The sequence below is a fragment of the Tauraco erythrolophus genome, chromosome 3 (genome assembly GCF_009769465.1).
Source record: "Tauraco erythrolophus isolate bTauEry1 chromosome 3, bTauEry1.pri, whole genome shotgun sequence".
In the NCBI taxonomy this organism is placed as follows: Eukaryota; Metazoa; Chordata; class Aves; order Musophagiformes; family Musophagidae; genus Tauraco; species Tauraco erythrolophus.
Window position 1 is genome coordinate 83,142,810 of NC_141467.1, and position 19,340 is coordinate 83,162,149.

Consider the following 19,340-nt stretch of genomic DNA (forward strand, 5'->3'; position numbering starts at 1 on the left):
GATTAGACATAAGGAAGAAATTCTTCCCTCTGAGGGTGGTGAGGCACTGGAACAGGTTGCCCAGAGAAGTTGTAGATGCCCCATCCCTGGAAGTGTTCAAGGCCAGATTGGATGAGGCTTTGAGCAACCTGGTGTAGTGGAGGGTTTCCCTGCCCATGGCAGGGGGGTTGGAACTAGATGATCTTTGAGGTCCCTTCCAACCCGAACCATTCTATGATTCTATAAATGTTAATATATAATCAAATCTAGGACTTCAATGAACTGTTTTATACCTATAACTTACTCCATATTCTTCCGATAGCTAACAGTATGAAATAATATGATAATATGAAACATATTAGATGTGTTTCCAGGAATAAGCATTGAAACAGTGTGTTAATACTTCTAAATGCTGACTGTTGATCTTAATGATGAAACAGACTGATAATGCTATCATTTTTCTTTATCAATTGCATTATGTTTCCCATAGGCTGCAGATTGTACTGTAGACTTTTCAGAAAGTTCTAATGAGAAACAGGCTGGGGATTTACATGCATTGTTTGTGGGAGAGCTAAATAATAAAAATATGTTTGATGTTAAACTGATTAACAAAGCTGTATTCAATATCTGAAGAATATATATCGTTTTACGGTAATCAGTAATGATGACGTTCTGGAACAATCCACTAAATGCAGCGTTATGTGCTTACAGAAAGACTAAAAGGTTTGTGAATATTAACATAAGGATTTTGTAACAATGCTACTTTACACATTTCAGCTTGGTATAACCCATATGACATTAGCTAGCCAAGGCAAATTTTTTCAAATGACAAAAATAATTACTCTTGAAAGATGACAGGGAGGTATTCTAATTTTTATAGTATTTTATACATTCCAAAATTCTGTATAATGAGTTTTGTATATGAAAAAAACACATTTTCCTCTCTTCTACAAAAAGAACATGACTGTGTTTAATGTATTTAATATCATTTAATTAATGAGGATACTTCTCTTTTTTGTGATCCTCATTTGTGTGATGTGTGCAGAAAACAAAACAAACCAAAAAAATCCCTATCAACACTTACAATGTATGCATTTGAAAGGGCTATATTTATATAAAACTAAGCCAGGTATTTTCCTAAGCCAAAAGAAAAAAACTACTATATAAGTACAATTTGAGAAATGCTGACCAGATTCCCACTTATATCTGTCTTTGCAATGTCAGCTGATAATATTCTGGCTGATGTCAAATATCAACTGAGAACGGTATTTTGATGTTGTTAAATAGAATATGGTACCTGCTAAGGTATAATGAATTTTTTAATATTGAAATGAATGATATCCAAATTGAGTAAAAAATTCTGTATGTATACTCCCAAACATCACAACTGCAAGTACATTTATTTTTTCATTTTATTAATACATAGTCTGAGTAATTGAATTTAAATTTATTTTATGTGAAATAGCTGAACTAGGCAAACTTTTGATGTAATTTCTTTGGGTTTTTTCCTAATTATTCTACTAGGATGTGATTTAACTCAAAAGCAAACAAGGAACTTTGTGAATAGGAGCTTTTTAAAAAAAAGAACTAGTGTAAAAAATTAAGATTACTCTTGAAAAGTAAATTCACAGTGTGGCAAAATAAAGTCTCGCATACTAGACTGAGGAATCTCAACCCTGAGCATTCACGTTTGAGAAGGCATTGTCTCCTTTGTGCACAGAATCAGAGCCCATCTCTGCTTCTTCCCTTGAATTGGAATCTGAATACAACATTGTTGTGTTTTAGAATCAAGTATGAATTAAAAAATTTCATTAACTAGATTACATGGTCAGCTGTACTTTGCTTCCTTAAATATTTAAATTGTGCCAGTATCTTTAATTTGATTACCCTGTGGTCCTTTTTCAGCAGGCATCTGCTTTTTTTTTTTTTTTTTTTTTTTTGTAGGGAATGGACGGTATCTGGAGAAAAGAGACATATTTATTCTTTTAATTTTTATTGAAAGAGCCTGGACTGTCCACTTTTTTTCATGGAACTTTGCAGAGCACTCATCGCAGTAATATTTGAGTCACTCACATTTATTCTTTGTCTCTGTAGGTGGAAGAAAGCTTTATTATCTTGATTTTATGGACTGGAAATCAATGGATCACTGTCAGAACAAAGCTTAGCATTCAGATCCTTTGTATTTTGAGCTCATTGCTCGTTACCATTATGGGAAGAACTGAAGATTCACATTTCAGTTAACCTTCATTATAATTGTTAGATTTCAGTTGGAGGTCACTTGCCAAAATTTTGGTTGAAGGGATGTTCTATTCAGGCACAAAGCGTTTAAACAAAGCAATAGATCTAATTTTTCCCTGCATTCAGTTCACTTCCCTCTAACCCTCAGGCTTGCTTCTTTGACTTTCTGTGTGCTGGTCTTCTTCCTTTGATCCACTCCGGGTTTTGTAAGATTCTGCAAAAGTCATCATCTTCTAAGCTCTCAAACTGTGATACCCATTTGACTCTTTTCTATTAGCACTGCTAGCATTTAGTCATTCCTGTACATTGACTTCATACCCCTTTTGCTATGTTCAAAGCTCTCTTAAATCTACTCTTTTTATGATTTATCTCTTCTAGCACATTAAGTAACCAAGACATTGTACAAGGCCAGAGCTAGGAACAGGAGCTGAAGTTTCCAGTGTGGAATACCTGCCTTTTAAATACGGTGTTTAAGAAAGAGCAATCCACACCAGTACTTCCTTCTGCTGTCTGACTGCTGGTTCCCCTGATGGGTGCCTTTAAGCTAGGGAAAGAACCACAGAGTCTTGATATCCACCAAACCCACTTGCTGGTTACGCAACAGTTCTGAAAGTGTTTATTACCTGAATAGACGGCTTCCACAAAAGGAAAAAAGTGCATGAATCTTCCAGAGCCAACTATTTTATTATGCCTGCCATAGATGAGGTAGCTTCCATTCCTTAATGTACCCAAGCTGTCAAGATGAGATCAATGGTCACTTTTGCCTTTGCCATACTGTGGATTGGTAGCTCATAACCTATGCCTTACAGCAAGGCATTGCCTAGAATGCTTCCTTGTCGTGTTCAGGGATACACAGGATTGAGTATGAAAGCTGCAGCTGCCAGTGAGAGGACTATGGCATTGTCTGCAGTGTAATACTGGCTCAGGAGCTTTTCTCATGGTTTGATAAAGGTTGGAACAACTGTTGTAGCTGATTAAGTTTGTATGCAAAGTTGTTTTTCACTAGCACCACGTTCATCTATTTATTCAGCTCCCATGCCTGTTCACATGATGTTGATTGCATGTGACAGGGTTTTTGGAGAAAAGAAGAGGAAAAGATTTTATGGTTGTAAAGGACACAACCATACATCTGGGGTGACCTTATAGCGGTCTTCCAGTACCTCAAGGGGGCCTACAGGAAAGATGGGGAGAGGCTGTTCAGGAGGGCCAGTTGTGATAGGACAAGGGGTAATGGTTTTAAAATAGAGGGAGGTAGATTCAGATTGGATATTAGGAAAAAATTTTTTACCATGAGAGTTGTAGAACACTGGAACAGGTTGCCCAGAGAGGTGGTGGATGCTCCATCCCTGGAGACGTTCAAGGCCAGGTTGGACGAGGCCCTGAGCAACCTGATCTAGTTGGAGATATCCCTGTTCCTTGCAGGGGGGTTGGACTAGATGACCTTTGAAGGTCCCTTCCAGCCCTAACCATTCTATGATTCTATGACACTTTAGTAAAAGGGTGTGAAGGATCCTATTGAACTCCTCCTGTTCTTTCTAGGAATAGGCAAACTCTACTAAGTTCTTACTAACTTCTAAGTTCACACTCTACTGTGTGCAGTACCTGGAATTAAAGAAAAAATGCAGTAAGTCTTTTACCTTTCCCCCGTTGAGACACTCTTCCACTTGGAAATACACGAAGGCCAAGGAGTAGGGGATTTTTGTATCATCAACGTATGTTGCTTCTGACTTTACTAAAATAAATATCAAACTGCTGATTATACTTTGCTTATAAAAGAAAGGATGTTGTAAAAACAAACAAAAAAAATTAGAAGAGACTAGTCTTAAGAACACAGTCATATATGACTGTGGAAGCCATTTTTTGCATAAGATCTCATTTGAAAACAAGGAAAAAGAGAAAAGAGGAGGTGCTGAATTGTGGCAGAGAAGCAGTTAAATTCTGTAACTGTTTTCGTTGAGACTTGTAATGTTCCAAAGTTGTTATTCCCAAAGCATATCATACTTGCCAGTTCTTTATCGGATTTGACAGAGGATGATCTAAAAAAAAAAATAGGCAGGAACAGCAATGTCACCCTAAAAAGTCATTAACAGCTTGTGTTGTTTACAGTGTATAGCTATGAGCATAGCCAACCCTATGTTTGCAAAAACCTGTAGTATCTCTTTATTTTAACAAATCAATTCTAGAAATGAGGATTACAAATCACAGTCCATTATGAAATGTATAGTAATAAATGTTAACAGTGTCATTATTTTTATTTGCAGTATTACTAATCAAGATTTCATTTTAAGCTAATTTTATTTCCTTTTGATAGATACAAATAGTCCAAATTTACTTGCATAATAGTAAGCAGCAACAGAAGAATACGGAGGTAAAAATTATTTCTAATCACGGTAAAATAAATAAAATATTATCACAGCCTTTTTAAAAATGACAGATTAAGGTAATAAAATATTCTAATAACAATGCATTTTTTATCTTATACCTTATTCAAGGCTTTGCTTTTTTTATAAAACCTTGACTTGGGCAAGGACTGCAGTTCTTTCAGCACGGTAAAGGTGCTCTATGGTATTTTGTCTGTGCTGAGCAGACACAGGCAGAAAAGAAGGGCGTTTCAGGGAATTCCAAGAAAAATTTGCTAAGCAGTCTTTCAAGGGACTAATGGATGCATTTCCAAGTGTTCACTGCCAGATTTAAATCAGGAGAATGATCCTTCTGTTGTTTACAAGTCAGCTGGCCATATCCGTTAAGGTCATTGTGATGACACCTGTGCCAGCTGGATATCACAACTATTTTTTTTCACATCTGTGTCCTGTACAGATATATCAAGAATGCATGATGAGGAAAAGAGGCAGTCTCTGTCCTGCTTTCTTCTCTTTTACCTTCTCCTTTTGTTTAAGGCAACAAAAATTTCTTCCTCAACCATAATATTTGAATAATGGGAATCCCCTGGAACTTAATTTCAACAAGTTTCTGACACTTAATTTAAAATTAAAAAAAAAAAGAATTGTTTATGTAATTTTCATATTTCTTGTTATGTTTCCCCATCAAAGGCTTTCAGTTTCATACTCCACAGAGATGAATAAGTAGTTCATGAGTGAAATGCTTTGAGTCTCTGAAGAGTATAGGTAATGGAGAGAACATGATGCAGTTGCTGCTAGTGTTCTTTAGGTAGTGGTGGATTAGTACAATAGCAGTTTATCTGAAGGTAAAACTGATGTGGAGAGTCACAAGGTGAAGGTGAAAAGCCTTATATTTGAAGGGCTGTGTTAATGTATTTTAATTATATTGTCAAGTAAGCTGTGTATCTAAGGAAATGAGCAACTGAAGCAAGGGAGAAGAGGATGTTTTGAAAATGGCTGCACCACAAGTGTCTTACACAATTCCATCTGAAGTCATTTTATGGCCTTTGAAGAATTTTACTATGTAATCCTTCATATATCTGTAACAAGAATGAGTTGTTAACCTCATTTGGAGCAGTATAGTTTCAGTGTTCACATCAGAAATGTGCAACTTCTATTCTGTGAATATAGTTCTTCTACCTGGAGAAGAGAATGGTGATCCAGGCTCATCTACACTATTTTTTGCTTCTGAAAAACTCTTTTGATGTGAGCTACATAAGGTACACTGGCTGAACGACTCTGCAATGAAAGTCTCCATAATGTAGGACCTAGTCCAATTTATGAGGTGAAATTCCTTGCTGTTTTTGCAGGCATTAAGTATTCTGGATACTTTTTGCTCCTCTCACCTCAACTTTCCAGAAATTTAAAGATGAACAAGTAGAGGATGTCAAGGAATTTTCCTTAAAAAGTAGTGAAAAATACTGACCTTTTGCTTAAACTCATTCAGGAAACATTTAGCCTCAGGAGGTATATTTTTAGATAATTGTGATCATATAAAAACAGGAGACTGAGATTAAATTCCTTATGTAACTTTTATTACAGCTTCAACTACCATGAAGGCTATAATTATGGGAGTAGTTCTTGTTGACTGTGGAAAGGTCCCTGAGCAACATGCTTATTTATGTATTCAGCTAAATGAAATAATTACAGAGCTAACATCAACCACCTATTCTTTTGTGGAGTTTTCCATTGTTCTGTATTCTTTTGAAATCAAAGTTACTGAAAATTACAATTAAGAAATCTACTTTTTATCATTAGGATTCAAAATTAATTTTGGAATGTGATCGTATCTCTCTCTCTCTCTCTAACTTTATATCTCCACAACATTTTACTAACCATACTGGTTCTTTTTGAAGAACATTCTTACACAATTTCTATTCAGAGAAGGTTTCCATCCAGTTTGTATACATAGTCATGAGCAGTCCGGGATGGATGTTGAGAAGAGGAATTTTTTTTGTTTGTTTTAGTCATATAATAAAATTTAATGCTTGTTTGGTAAGTAGATTTTTATAAATTCTTGTCATTTACTAAGCATAAGTATAATAGAGCTAGGAAAAAGGCAGAACTACTACTGTAGAAATTATTTAAGAAAAATCAATATATTTCTCAAGTTTGGCACTGAAATTGTTTGGAACATTTCACAGTTTTCACTTATATGTCTGTATGTCAGTAGCTCATTTTAAAAGACAGTACTTGTAGCATTCACCTCATTTCATTACGCAGGCAGGCCACAAAGAAAATTCCTTGAGCTGAACCCCGAGTCCTGCAGAACATACTCTGAGAGCACCAGAGAAATACTCTCAGGAGACAAATAATTTTGTATTTAGATCTACTTTTAGATTACATTCATTAACTAATGAAAGGGATCATTAACTAAAGCAACAAGGATAATGATTAGTTACTTATTTAATCTACACTCTTTGTTCTATGCAAAGAAGATGATTGTGGTCCTGGGGGGTGAGGGGAAGTTTGCCATCACATTATGAAAGATTATTCGTTAATACATTTGTATAGGGACTAAATTAATGCTTCATGGAAAACTGAATCTCGTATGTCATTCCTACCTTCTGAATATTTCATTTTGCAGTCTAACCTTCTAACATATGTACATATAAACATATAGGCACAAAACATGGTTGATGATGCTAAAGAGACCTAAAAAACAACCATAATCATTCGTATTTTTTTTTTGCACATCTGTTCTTTAAATTGGAAACCAGGTATAACAGATCATTGCTCTAAACTAATTTGATTATATAGTATCATGCTGTCAAGCCTGTGCATGGAAGGTATGAAACTAAATTAGAGAGCTCATTATGATTGTTGCTTCTGGAATCCACTGGAGTTTCATTTTCAGGTTTTCTGTTCCTTTTTAAGGAGGTAATTAATTTCCTTCAAAGAAGGTGGTTTAACAAAAATAACATGTAACCAAACTCAAAACAATACGTGTTTTTGCATATACCAAATTACTTTCTTCATCGTGACTATTAAAGGGAAGATCAATAATTAATGATTCAATTACTAGTTTACAGAGGCTTTTATTGCAGTGTCAAGGTGATGAAAAACCCTCTTGCACTGATTTTTTTTTTTTTGCTGCCACTCCAGCTTACTGAATCAGCAGATGCGCTGCATGTTTCTAGACCATTTACAGCATGTGTGCTGCCAGGGATGGATGATGCTTTGGATTTACTGCTGTGATTAAGCCCTTGTTTCTTAAATCAAATCATCTTAACAGTGAAGTGAGCCTATATGTTGTGTCTGCTGCAGTTTAGAAATCAGTTTTGAGAAGGTAGCAGGTTGAATTAGTGAAAAATTACACTTCAGACAATCAGGAAGGGTGTTATTAGTATTCCATGTGTGAAATGTTAGATCAGCTTTAAAGAAAAAAACTGCGGTGTTTTATATCGAAATGCTGTATCTCCTTGTTACAAATAGTTTAGTCTTAAACTGGTCACGTATACCACGGTAGTTCTATTTCCCTCTTGGTTGTTAGGTAAAATTTTAAAATTTGCCTATGGTTTTCTGCATAAAGCAAATTGAGAATTACAGACAAGAAAATAAGTCATCTTAACTCCTGAGTGGTGGTTGGCTATTCAAAATGCCTACTTCTTCAAGTACGTAATACAGAAGATTTTGTTTTTAAGGTTATTCTTATTTCTGTTCTAAAATGTGTGTTTTCTCATCAGTGATTAAGACATTTATAGTGAATTTAGAGGTCTTTTCTGTGCCCACTGAGAGCTTTTAAAAAATTATTGGGAATACTATGCTCAAAAATGTGGACTGGACTTTTTTGCCTTCCTTCTTCCCTCCAGCTGTCCTTATAGGATAACAGCTGTGTCCACAGGTAAAAGTGGGGGATATTTTTTCCTCCCAAACAAAACCTAATAGCTGAGCAGTAAAAGGCAATGGTGAACTGGAAGTTAGATATTGGTTTGATTATTTTATAAGATTGTTTCACTTCAAAATTTTAAATTTTTCTATTTTAAAATGTTCTATTATTGTGTTATTATTATCATTATCATTACCATTGTCATTATTATTGTACTGTTCTATTAGGTAGACAGATACATTATTTGTTCATTGCTTATCTCACACTGAAAATCATAAGATGAGTATTTCTTAATACCTCTTTTTTGTAGTAAAATGTTAGTGATCCTGACTGGAAGTAGCGGAGAGAAAGAAAAAAGATCTGATCAATGAAACAACTGGCTGATTCTTAGTCGTAGTATATGGGTGGCTGTTGGACTGATGATGAAAATTGATTCTAGATAATGATGTGCCTATGATAGGAGTCATCTCTATGTTTGTAGTGTTTCCTTTCATTAGGATTGTCTCTGTGACTTTGGAGATAAAAATATAGCAAGCTATTATGAATTAATATATTTCTGTTTCTTTAAAACTAAGATAAGAAGATTTTCCTTTCCTTCCTGACATATTTACTATTTCAGTTTTACTTATGGTTTATTGTTCTCTTGATGAAATTAATACAGCTGTGTATGAGTACAACTGACATGCTGCTGAGTTCATGTTCTTGTTTGTGAATTTGACATCACATCTCATAAATAATCCATTCCTTTGCTGTCTTTCATGGTCTCCTGTTGTCTTCACTTTGTAAATTGGAGGCTTACTTAATAATTAAGATACACTGATTCAAAGTAGCTTAGGGTTATTTTCTGTAATAATTACTGTTGACATCAAAGCACTAAAGCTTGAAAGTAAATAAGTACACAATATAAGGGGTTAGTTTTTCTGTGGTGTTTTTTTCTGTCACTAGTAAGTATTAGAAAGATCTATGCATATGTATGCATGTTGAGAAAGTAAATATATATTTTTATTATTTGCATTAACTTCAACTGCTCTAGTAACCTTAAATGTATTATTTGAAGAAAGCATTGATATAGACTCCTTGTTAGCAGATAACCAGTTCTAAAAGAAGTTAAAATGCACCTGGTTAAACACTGCCTCTCAAAGGTAAAGAGCTCGTATGTCTGTCCAAAATGTCCCAATAGAATTAGATTCACATTTAGCATTCAGTGCATGTGCAGTAAAGCCTATGCCCCTGAGACTTGCAGATGCCAGGCAGCCTTGTTGGAGCTACTCTGACAGTCATTTTGCTAAAGTCGCTACTTTCGGATGTAAAAAGAGTGTGTTATCTGTGGAAAGCTGAATATAGGGTAAGCCAGCACAAAGTGAACCTCATACATAAGTATGTCTACTAATGCTAAATAGAGTTTTCCTGAAGCTACTTATTTCTTCAGTTTAACCAGGCGTCCTTCGATGAGGGTAAATAAAGCGGTAATGAAATGAAAAATCTAATGGAAATAGGTATCTTGAGCACACAAGACCCAAGTCTGTTTCTTAAACATTGCAGCTGTTTCTCACAAATTTTCATAGTGCTCCAATTATGAGCTGAAGTCTTTTCCAGGTTGCTGTAAAGCTCTTTTCAAACTGGATTGGCAGGTTTTACTGTTGCCCTGCTGTTGGCAGCAAGATTGTTGAGTTTCCCTGCACTATTTTCGAAGTCTGAGGAAGGAATGTGAAGATCAGTTCCCAGTTGTGCAGCAGCTCCACCATATCATAGAAGCGTTGGATCTTCTGTGCTTGTATGACAGACGTGTGCTTCCTTAGCAGTCGTCTTCCAAGGTGACTCATTTTTCTGAGCCAGTGAGATGGGAAACATAGGTTTTTTTCTCAGATTCCAGGCACCAGTTAATTTCTATGTGCATTGTATCCAAGAGCTTGCTAACTTTCAGTAGACAGCCTGTGAAGAGAGGTAGGCTCATTTAGGACACCTAACTAGGCCATCTGCTTTTAGTTGATGGGAATATCATTGCAGTGTTACAGAGGACTGAGCTGCTGAAACAAGGGCCAGATAAGGGATTCTTTAATGGTATTAATAGATTTTTTCTACCTGGGATTACTAATAGTGCTTGTTTCCTCTTTAAACGGGTCCCTCATTCAAGTATAGGTAAGCCTGAGATGGTGAAGAACTTGCAGTGAAAGTGGTCAGTTGGAACCCTGGGGTGGAGGGATGCATGGTAATGACAGATAAGCAAGGAAGATGTGCGAGGTCAGCCTATAGACATATGTATGGTTTGTGTGGATGTGAATAGGGGAAAAAAAAAAAGGCGTATCCTGTAAGTAGCGATTGAAAATTTAGAGTATTTAGAATAATAATGAAAAAGTAGTAAATTGCTTTTTTTTACTTACTACTGGACATGATGCAGAAATACTGTCTTTTCTAAGCTTTCCAAAGCATCTTTTCCTTTGTATTATGCTGAAGGAATTTCTTTTTCCACACATAGGCTCAAAACTTCCTACAGAGAGAATAGAAGTAGAAAAGTGAAAAGACTTGAAGAAGGGTCAGAATTGTAATTTTGAGTAAACATCCTCCCAATACGAAGTCTTGAAGACAATTACACAAGGGAGAAATCCATAGGTTATCATGCTTCATTAGTTCCAGTTTTCCCTGATCTTATTAGAGATAGAGTAAGAGGGAACATATGACAAAGGTGTGCAAATCAGAGAAACCTTAATATTAATATTAATCAACAGACAGTGTTGAACTGAGATCCTAGTATAAAATATCTGGCTGTTTTCCATGACTCCTTAACAGTTCATTTTCCTGGTGGCCCAGAGTGTGAGTTAACATTGACTGGATCACATGATACAGGCCATAGTGTAATATATAAGGTCACATTCCAGGTGTCATATGAGAGACATGGCTGTAAATGTATGAGGTTATCTAGTATGTGCCACTGTGCTGTGACTGGAAACATCTTTTCCAGTGGGATTCTGATGAATGCGGAATTACATTAGGAATTTTTTTCTTTTTCTTTTATTTTTTTTAGCTCCAGCCCGCTGGTTTCAATATGCAGTAGATTTCTGCAGGAAGTAGACAATTTATCATACAAATGTGTTTACCATATTGATATGCTTTCTTTCAATTTATTCCAAGAAAAGACATTTATCAAAATATATTTGATTAATATACTAAGTCTAATTTGGTTTTAGAAAATGTAATTTTGAAGAAAGTCTTTCTCGTAATTTAAATCCTTCCAGCAAAACATACTTAAGAAAATACTTCCAGTAAATATTCTTCCATCAACAGTGACGTTAAGTCTCAGCTTCAGAAAGAGAGCCAGAAAGAAATAGCCATGCTGAAACCCTTTCACTCTTTAGATTAGATAATCCTTTCTGTTAAGAGTAGTATCTCTTCTGTTGAGCAGGATTAGCAGTAGTTGAAAACAACGCTACATGTTGTTTGAGAGTAAAGCAAGGTCTTATTTTTAATAATATTTTCCCTAAACAGTATTACTTAAAAAAAAAAAAAAAGGAAATCAAGACGGTTTTCAATTCTTAATTACTCACACAGGTAAACCAGAGACGTTTCTTTGGTGGCAGTATCTCTAGTCACGGCCCCAATGCCCTCATGCTCTCCATCTTGTCATTCTTGCCACATGAGTATGCATTTTTATGTGCTTTCCTCTCCCTCAATTTATTCTTTCATCTGCCTTGTGGTCTAGAGCACTCTGCTGTTCAGGATCTTCTTCCATGTTTTTGTCTCTTGGCCATAGGAATCATTAATGAATATTCACCATTAACAAGGGCAATTATGCAGGGTCACACAAAATCACTCTCAAACCCTTTACGTGTGATAAATGTAGTTGTCCTTTAAATCTGCAGATGCATATATCAGAGCTGTAGACATCCACAAACTAGACATCTACACCCAAGTTAATCATCTTGACTTCTTTTACAGTCATTGAAGAAAAACAGACTCTTTTTGAGTACAATTCATGTCAGCCTTAAAGTGGACGTATAAGATAAGTCAGATGAATGGAGCCAAGAATAACTGGTTTAGATACAGAAATCTAAAACTACCTAAGATGAATTCTGTGTGTCTCTACTTTTCAGGAGAGGGACACTTTCCTACTTATTACAACATCTGCTGGTATTCTAAGCTCCTAGTCAGAAGTCTCTCCTGAATTGTGCACAGTGATTTTCTTCTTAGTGCTTATGACTGTCAAGTTCCTGTGCAGGAGCGTTATTGCGCTACTTAATCTTTGACTTCTCTTAAGAACTGCAGCACTGAATCTCACAAGTGGGTCAAGGCCCTTTTTCTAGGTGACCTGACAAAAGATCTCCTAGATCTCTTGCTTTTGTTTATCTGGTTGCCCCAAGACATCCTGGACCCTAGCAGTAGGGCTCTTGAGGCCTTTGAGTACAGCTCTTAGCATAGGTGCCTCTGGTTTGCATAGTCAGGGCTAAGTGCAAACATCAGTGTGATCCACAGCTTCCTTATTGCTAATGAAGACTGATACATTTTTCTCCCGATTATTACATTTCTCTGTATTTCATATATTAAAAGTCAAGACTGTACTTCATATCCTTTATGTAAAAGATTCTTCTTTTGTTTTGGTAGGACCAGATCCTTCAGGCATTTTCTTAGGCTGTTCCATGTTGAAAGCTGATGAATCCAGAACAATAATTACTTCCAAAGAAGAAATATTGAAATGCATGGTAGGAAGCTTCAAAGCCTGCTATAAGATCCGCAAGAAGCAGCTTCCTTTTGTCTTGAGTGCTCAAAGTGCATTAGTGACTCTGCTGTAAAATATTTCTGTGCTTTACATGTTCCAGGCAACTTTACGTTTGTTCCTGCACCAAATGGTAGCATGTCCCTGAAGTGTCCAGAGCTGACAAAATAGTTGTCTAAGTACTCATATAATCACCTCCAGCCAATTCTGCCTGTGTAGCTCCTCTTCGGAGTCACTCACGGTATGGCAGTCTAGATGGATAGTATTGCAAACATAGAAAGGAACCTGCTTAAATATGAGTTCTTCAGTAACTGTAGTCCCCTTTCCACTTCTCTCCAGAGTTGTTCTGGTACAGGGCTTCACTAGGAGCCTTGCAGTTAAGAGGAAGATCAAGTGATGTGGGATGTGCTCTGCTCACTGTAGCCGTATGCTGAAAATCAGCTTGCGGGGTAATATACTTACTCAATTGCAAGTCTAAATCATTTTTAGTTTTGAGTTTTGACACATCTACACAATCGTTGACTTCTGTAGTTGGTATGTGGTATGTGTTCAGCATGCAGTCAGGTAGACTCCACAGCTTGAAGAATTTAAAATTATATGACCTGTCCTTTTTTGGCAGTGAAATTTGAATTTGTGGAAAAATGGTTTTATTTTACTTGATTCAAAACAAGATAATGTTTTTAATTTACCAAGGGAAGAACTTTTCGATTTAGATAGGTCCTGGTTTAGATAGGAAGGGTGTGGGTCATTCATATATCGTGTGTGGTTTGGGCACCTCAGGGCATCCCAAATGACTCTGCATGTGTAGAACCAGCATCTAATGTCTAAACTGTGTGAAAGATAAATGGTTTTGGACTTGACCATGAACTTGGACAAGACTCAAGAAGGAGTAGACATATACTGTGTAGGTTAGATCCAAACTACTCAATTCATTGAAAAAGATACTTAAGTACTGTATTTCTGAGTGGGAAATATTGATTCTGCCCTAAAAATACATAATTAAACTTTAAAATAGAAGGGGAATGGAACGTAACTGTGATTCTTTTAAATATACAGTGTTATTCAAGGTTCCCATTGCGATGGGAAGTTCTCGTTGCTGCAGGTTCCTGGATGGAGAAGAAGAAAAGCTTTTCTTCTGACTATTTCATTTTGGTTAAAGAAAATGAGCAAAACGTACTAAACATCAGTGAGCTTACAAAGGTTTCGGCTTAACATCATTTATACAGAAAGGCTAGGTCACTGATGTGACTTTTCTCCCAACCTGATTTGTCCATGCGAGCTTTCCATATACACGTAGAGCTCGCTGACATTAATAAGAGCAGACCTCACATATGTCCTTTCTTGTATCCAGCTGTACTCCTGAGCTCATGAGGCATCTGAATGTTATAATGACATTAGCTATGATTATATCTTGCTTAGTAATATATTAGTTCCTTTTTCCATGAAAGATGGTTTTGATACTGTAGCTTCTATAATATATCAATGAAGTCACATTTTTTCCTGAGTCATTTCTGCTGCACACCCTAAATGCACATATTCTCAATAATAAAGCATCTGCTATTGTGGAAGAGAAATATCTAAGAGACCAGCAAGTGCCTTTGTTATGGAAAGATTATGGTTTATCATTTTTTTTGTAGGGTAACGAAGAACTATGTGTCTTACATGTATTACTTTTAATTTTACAAAATTTCACAAATCATTTATCATTTATCAATATTTTAATATTTGTAGAACTGAACAATTTACGTCCAGTGATTTTATCAAGTCATTCATTGCATCTCAAAAAAGTGTGGGTGTAATAAGCAGTACATGTTTCTCCTCAAAATGTAATATGCTACAGGGCTTCCAAACAGTCATCTTGAGTATATTTTTATAAGTTTATATATTTTATTAATAATAATTTGAGTACATTTTATTAATTTTTATAGTATTTAGCCCTGTCATTTAGATGACTTAACGCAGTGTTAAGGGAAAAATCTAGATGATCTACAAGGGTTTTATAATTTCTAATTTGTATAACAATTTTTTAAAAATATATAGCTACCTATTTTAATGGAAAAAAGACTACAGATATGAACAAAACAGTCTTTGGATGTAGTTGTTGCTTATTTTCTTAACAATTATTCTAAAATTAAAATGATATTTACTGTGAGACACAACTAAATTAAAATGAAAATCAGCTTTCTACATCTTGACTGAGGAGGAGAGGGGAAAATAGTAGAAGTGAGAGTGCTTTGATCAGGCAACAGGCTCAACTTTGCATGTATTCTTCTGTGCAGGTTCAGGGCTTATCATTTGATAAAGAATAACTGTTGCCGCGAAATAATGATCTTTTAAAATGTAGGTAATTTCTATGTGCTAACCCCTTGGGTATGCTAGGCTAAATATGTCTATCTTGGACACATATAGTATGTGGATGCAGCATACAGTAACACATGGGTGAGAGAGCTCTTGGAAACCTTTTTAGTAAGCAGAAATCAGTTACACCAGCAGATGAGCCTAGGACCTATGTTTATAGACTTGAACACAACAACTGGTCCAGCAATCTTTTCAGTCTCCATTACCACTGCTAAGGTGAAGAGTGAAGAAGAGAGTATATGATACCTTGTTCAAATGACATGTTAAAAGAAATATTTGGTATTCCTAATTGTATAAAATCAGCGCAGTAGACGTGCCTTCCTGGAGAGCTTGAAGAGTCCTGAGTCCTTACTGTGATAATTTTGGTATTTTCTTGGATATGTAACAAATAGTTGAGGTTGTGACAAAATAGTAATTTAGGGTAGTAGGATCCTCCTGATCAAAAAATGACCATCTGAATGACTCACTGAGACCTCCTTTATAAGCAGTGGTGGAGAAATAAGATATTTTGGGTCTGATGGAGGTGTGATTTATCTCACCTGGAAGTATGCATCTAAAACAGGTCAAATGAACCATATCTTAAAAAATTCTGTTTCTCTTCACTGGATTATAAGTGGTAGTTGAGATCGTTGCTGAGAATTTTAAAACGTTAAAAAAATGGCCAGTAATTTGCAGTGGTGGATTCTTAATGCCTAATGGTAGATAACTACATTTAAATTTAGTCATTTCAATGAAAATACACCATTTCTCAGAAATAGTCAGGAATTTGAAGCGGTAAGAATGATCAGTTTTACTTGTTCTGCTTATGAAGACCATTTTGTTTCAGTTTGTTCCTCCTAAAATTAGGTTCCAAATTACAGGGAAACAAATTAAAACTTTTTTAGTCAGACTCTGGTTTTGGGTACAGCAGTTGTATTGATGACACAGAAAATAACTACTGGGAAAAAACAGTATGTGCTCATGTGCCTTTAGTTCATGCAATTCAAGCTGAGAAGTTATCATTACTGTAACAGAGTTTCACAGAATCATAGAATGGTTCGGGTTGGAAGGGACCTCAAAGATCATCTAGTTCTGATCCCCCTGCCATGGGCAGGGAAACCCTCCACTACACCAGGTTGCCCAAAGCCTCATCCAACCTGGCCTTGAACACTTCCAGCGATGAGGCACCTACAACTTCCCTGGGCAACCTGTTCCACTGCCTCACCACCCTCGGAGTGAAAAGTTTCTTGCTCATATCTAATCTAAATCTGCCCTCTTTCAGCTAAATCCATTACCCCTTGTCCTATCACTACACAGCCTTGTAAAAAGTCCCTCTCCAGCTTTGCTGTAGGCCCCCTTTAAGTACTGGAAAGCTGCAATAAGACCACCCTGGAGCCTTCTCTTCTCCAGGCTGAACAGCCCCAACTGTCTCAGCCTGTCTTCATAGGAGAGGTGCTCCAACCCTCGGATCATCTTTGTGGCGCTCCTCTGGACCCGCTCCAGTAGCTCCATGTCCTTCTTGTGTTGGGGCCTCCAGAGCTGAACGCAGTATTCCAGGTGGGGTCTCACGAGAGCAGAGTAGAGGGTCAGAATCACCTCCCTCGACCTGCTGGCCACACTTCTTTGGATGTGGCCCAGGATACGGTTGGCTAAGATCCATTTTTAAATATATATTTAAACTAAGATTTGTAAAACAGACAGTATGTAGACTGGAACTCTTGCAATCTTCTGGATGTCTCTGAGTGTGTATTTATGCAGTAAAGGCTAGATTTTCCTGAGCTCACTGATGGTTCCACTCAGTTCCTCTGAAACAATGTCTTCGGAGGGAGAGGTAAGACAGCACTGGAAATTCCATGCCAGAAGTACCTCTGGCAAAATGTTATTAGCTTTCAGAAGAATATTTATTTTTCCTTTAGCAGATAGCCACACTTTTATCTGTAATACAGTCAAGATGTTAACTGCCATGAGAAAGCAGTTTTCGTGAGAGTTTCCCATTTTAAAATGTTATCTTCATTTCAAGAACCGAGAAACACAGTTAATATATTTACAGCAGGCCCATTTATTACTTAGAAAATATAAATGAATTAAAGCTTCAAAACAATTTCGTGAAGTCCCTTACCACTGTTTTTATGAAACCAAAGGATATTAGATAGTCTACCACGTTTCTGCAAAAAAGTTCAAAGTATCTTTTTGAAAATAAAACCTTTGTATTCCAGACATTTCCTTCTTTAAAATGAAAATGAGCCTTGATTTTTTTTCTATACGTAAGTCTAAGAAGTATGCAAGAAAACAAGTGAAAAAAAAATCGTATTTCTCATTCTACATAATATCCCTCTGAGAAGACTGTATTTTACTTTTCTAAAGCATGTATTAGCTTTTTGTAGCTTAGTTTTATGGGACTATCGTCAAATAATCTCTGTAAAGTTTTCTAGACAAGTGTTGACTGTGATTAGACCTATTAGTTATATTTCACCAGCATATTGATGTAGTTTCAGAGGAATAGGTTTAGCAATGTCAAAGCAGGATCTGCAGCAATGGAAACAGAAAAATGTTGTTTGTGCTCTGTATTAAAAAGAGCAGAACTACTTTCGTTTAGTGTTATTTTGGTCATGGAATTCAATAGAAAAGTCAACATTTTTTCCTGCATACAGTAGCATCAAAATATTATGCAGCATATAGTAACAAAATATTTTTCACATAACATGTAGTAACAATGGTGGGGGGAAAAAAAGAGAGAAAGAAATGTAATAACACAAAATATGTGGACACAATGTACAGTTTAAGGTACCTACATAAACCAGAATGTTTTATTAAAATACATAATCGTTCTCTAGTTCTATGGACAGCAGCATAAATTTGGACCTTTTTTTAAATATTTTTTAAACCTTTCTTCCTACCATGCCTGCCATACAGCTTAAATTCTGATTATATAATATAAATATATATATGTATATAGTGAAAACCCTACACATTTATTCCCAGTTATGAGGTACCTGTACTGACCAGAATTCTTCATGATATTTAATCAGCAGATATTTATCTGGGAATTTCAAGCAGAGTTAATATGTTTTTTATTCTAAAAATATGTTCTGTATTTATTTTTCTTATAAATCTACTATCTTTAACAGATCATTTAACCTTCCTTAAAACATCATCTACTGTACAGCTGAATATAGAGTACCATTGTTTTATTGAAGTGATGAGAATAAATACTAGTTTGTGTTAGAAAAGCAAAGAAATACATTCCTTAAGACAAAACTGTTTCTTTAGATTATGAAGAAAACTAATTCCATATTCAAATGCTTTCCTTTCTGAAAATTCTCTTAGGAATACAATACAATTTGCCTTTTCATTTAATTTGCTGTAAGTCATTTTATAGGAACGGTTAAACACTCCGAAGCAATGATGCTTTAACCGTCCGTAATTTTATGTACGCACAGGCACACACAAACGTACTTCCTTCCTCACTGTATTTCATATTCCATATACTCTGATGTTGGAGCCTTAAATTTTTCTTGGAAGCACTTTGAAAGTCCTGCTAGCAGAGGCTATGAATCAGATAGGATAATCGGAAGACTTTACAATTTTACTGTATCTTGTCTGTCCTTTCTTTCACCTTTCCTTTACTGCACTATCTTGTCTGTCTGATTCTCACAGGAGACATGGATTACAACTGGTTGGACCATACGTCTTGGCATAGCAGTGAGGCATCCCCAATGTCTTTGGTGAGACATGTGGAGCCTTACCATTTAGTTTCCCTTATCATTTCACATTTCCTTTGTTTTATTTACACCTTTGCATGTTTTCTTTTTTGTATCTTTTTTTTTTTTTTTTTATCCCACACCTGTAG

At 35.9% G+C, this 19,340-nt stretch overlaps 1 protein-coding gene across 1 annotated transcript in view; it reads left to right on the plus strand.

Moving 5' to 3' along the window:
* Nucleotides 1-19,340, plus strand: part of RIMS2 (regulating synaptic membrane exocytosis 2) — a 504,339-nt gene that overhangs the window by 258,539 nt on the left and 226,460 nt on the right. Inside the window, exon 5 of the mRNA XM_086609332.1 lies at nucleotides 19,148-19,215. Coding sequence (XP_086465458.1) covers nucleotides 19,148-19,215 — 68 coding nt within the window. The remainder of the gene's footprint in view (nucleotides 1-19,147; nucleotides 19,216-19,340) is intronic.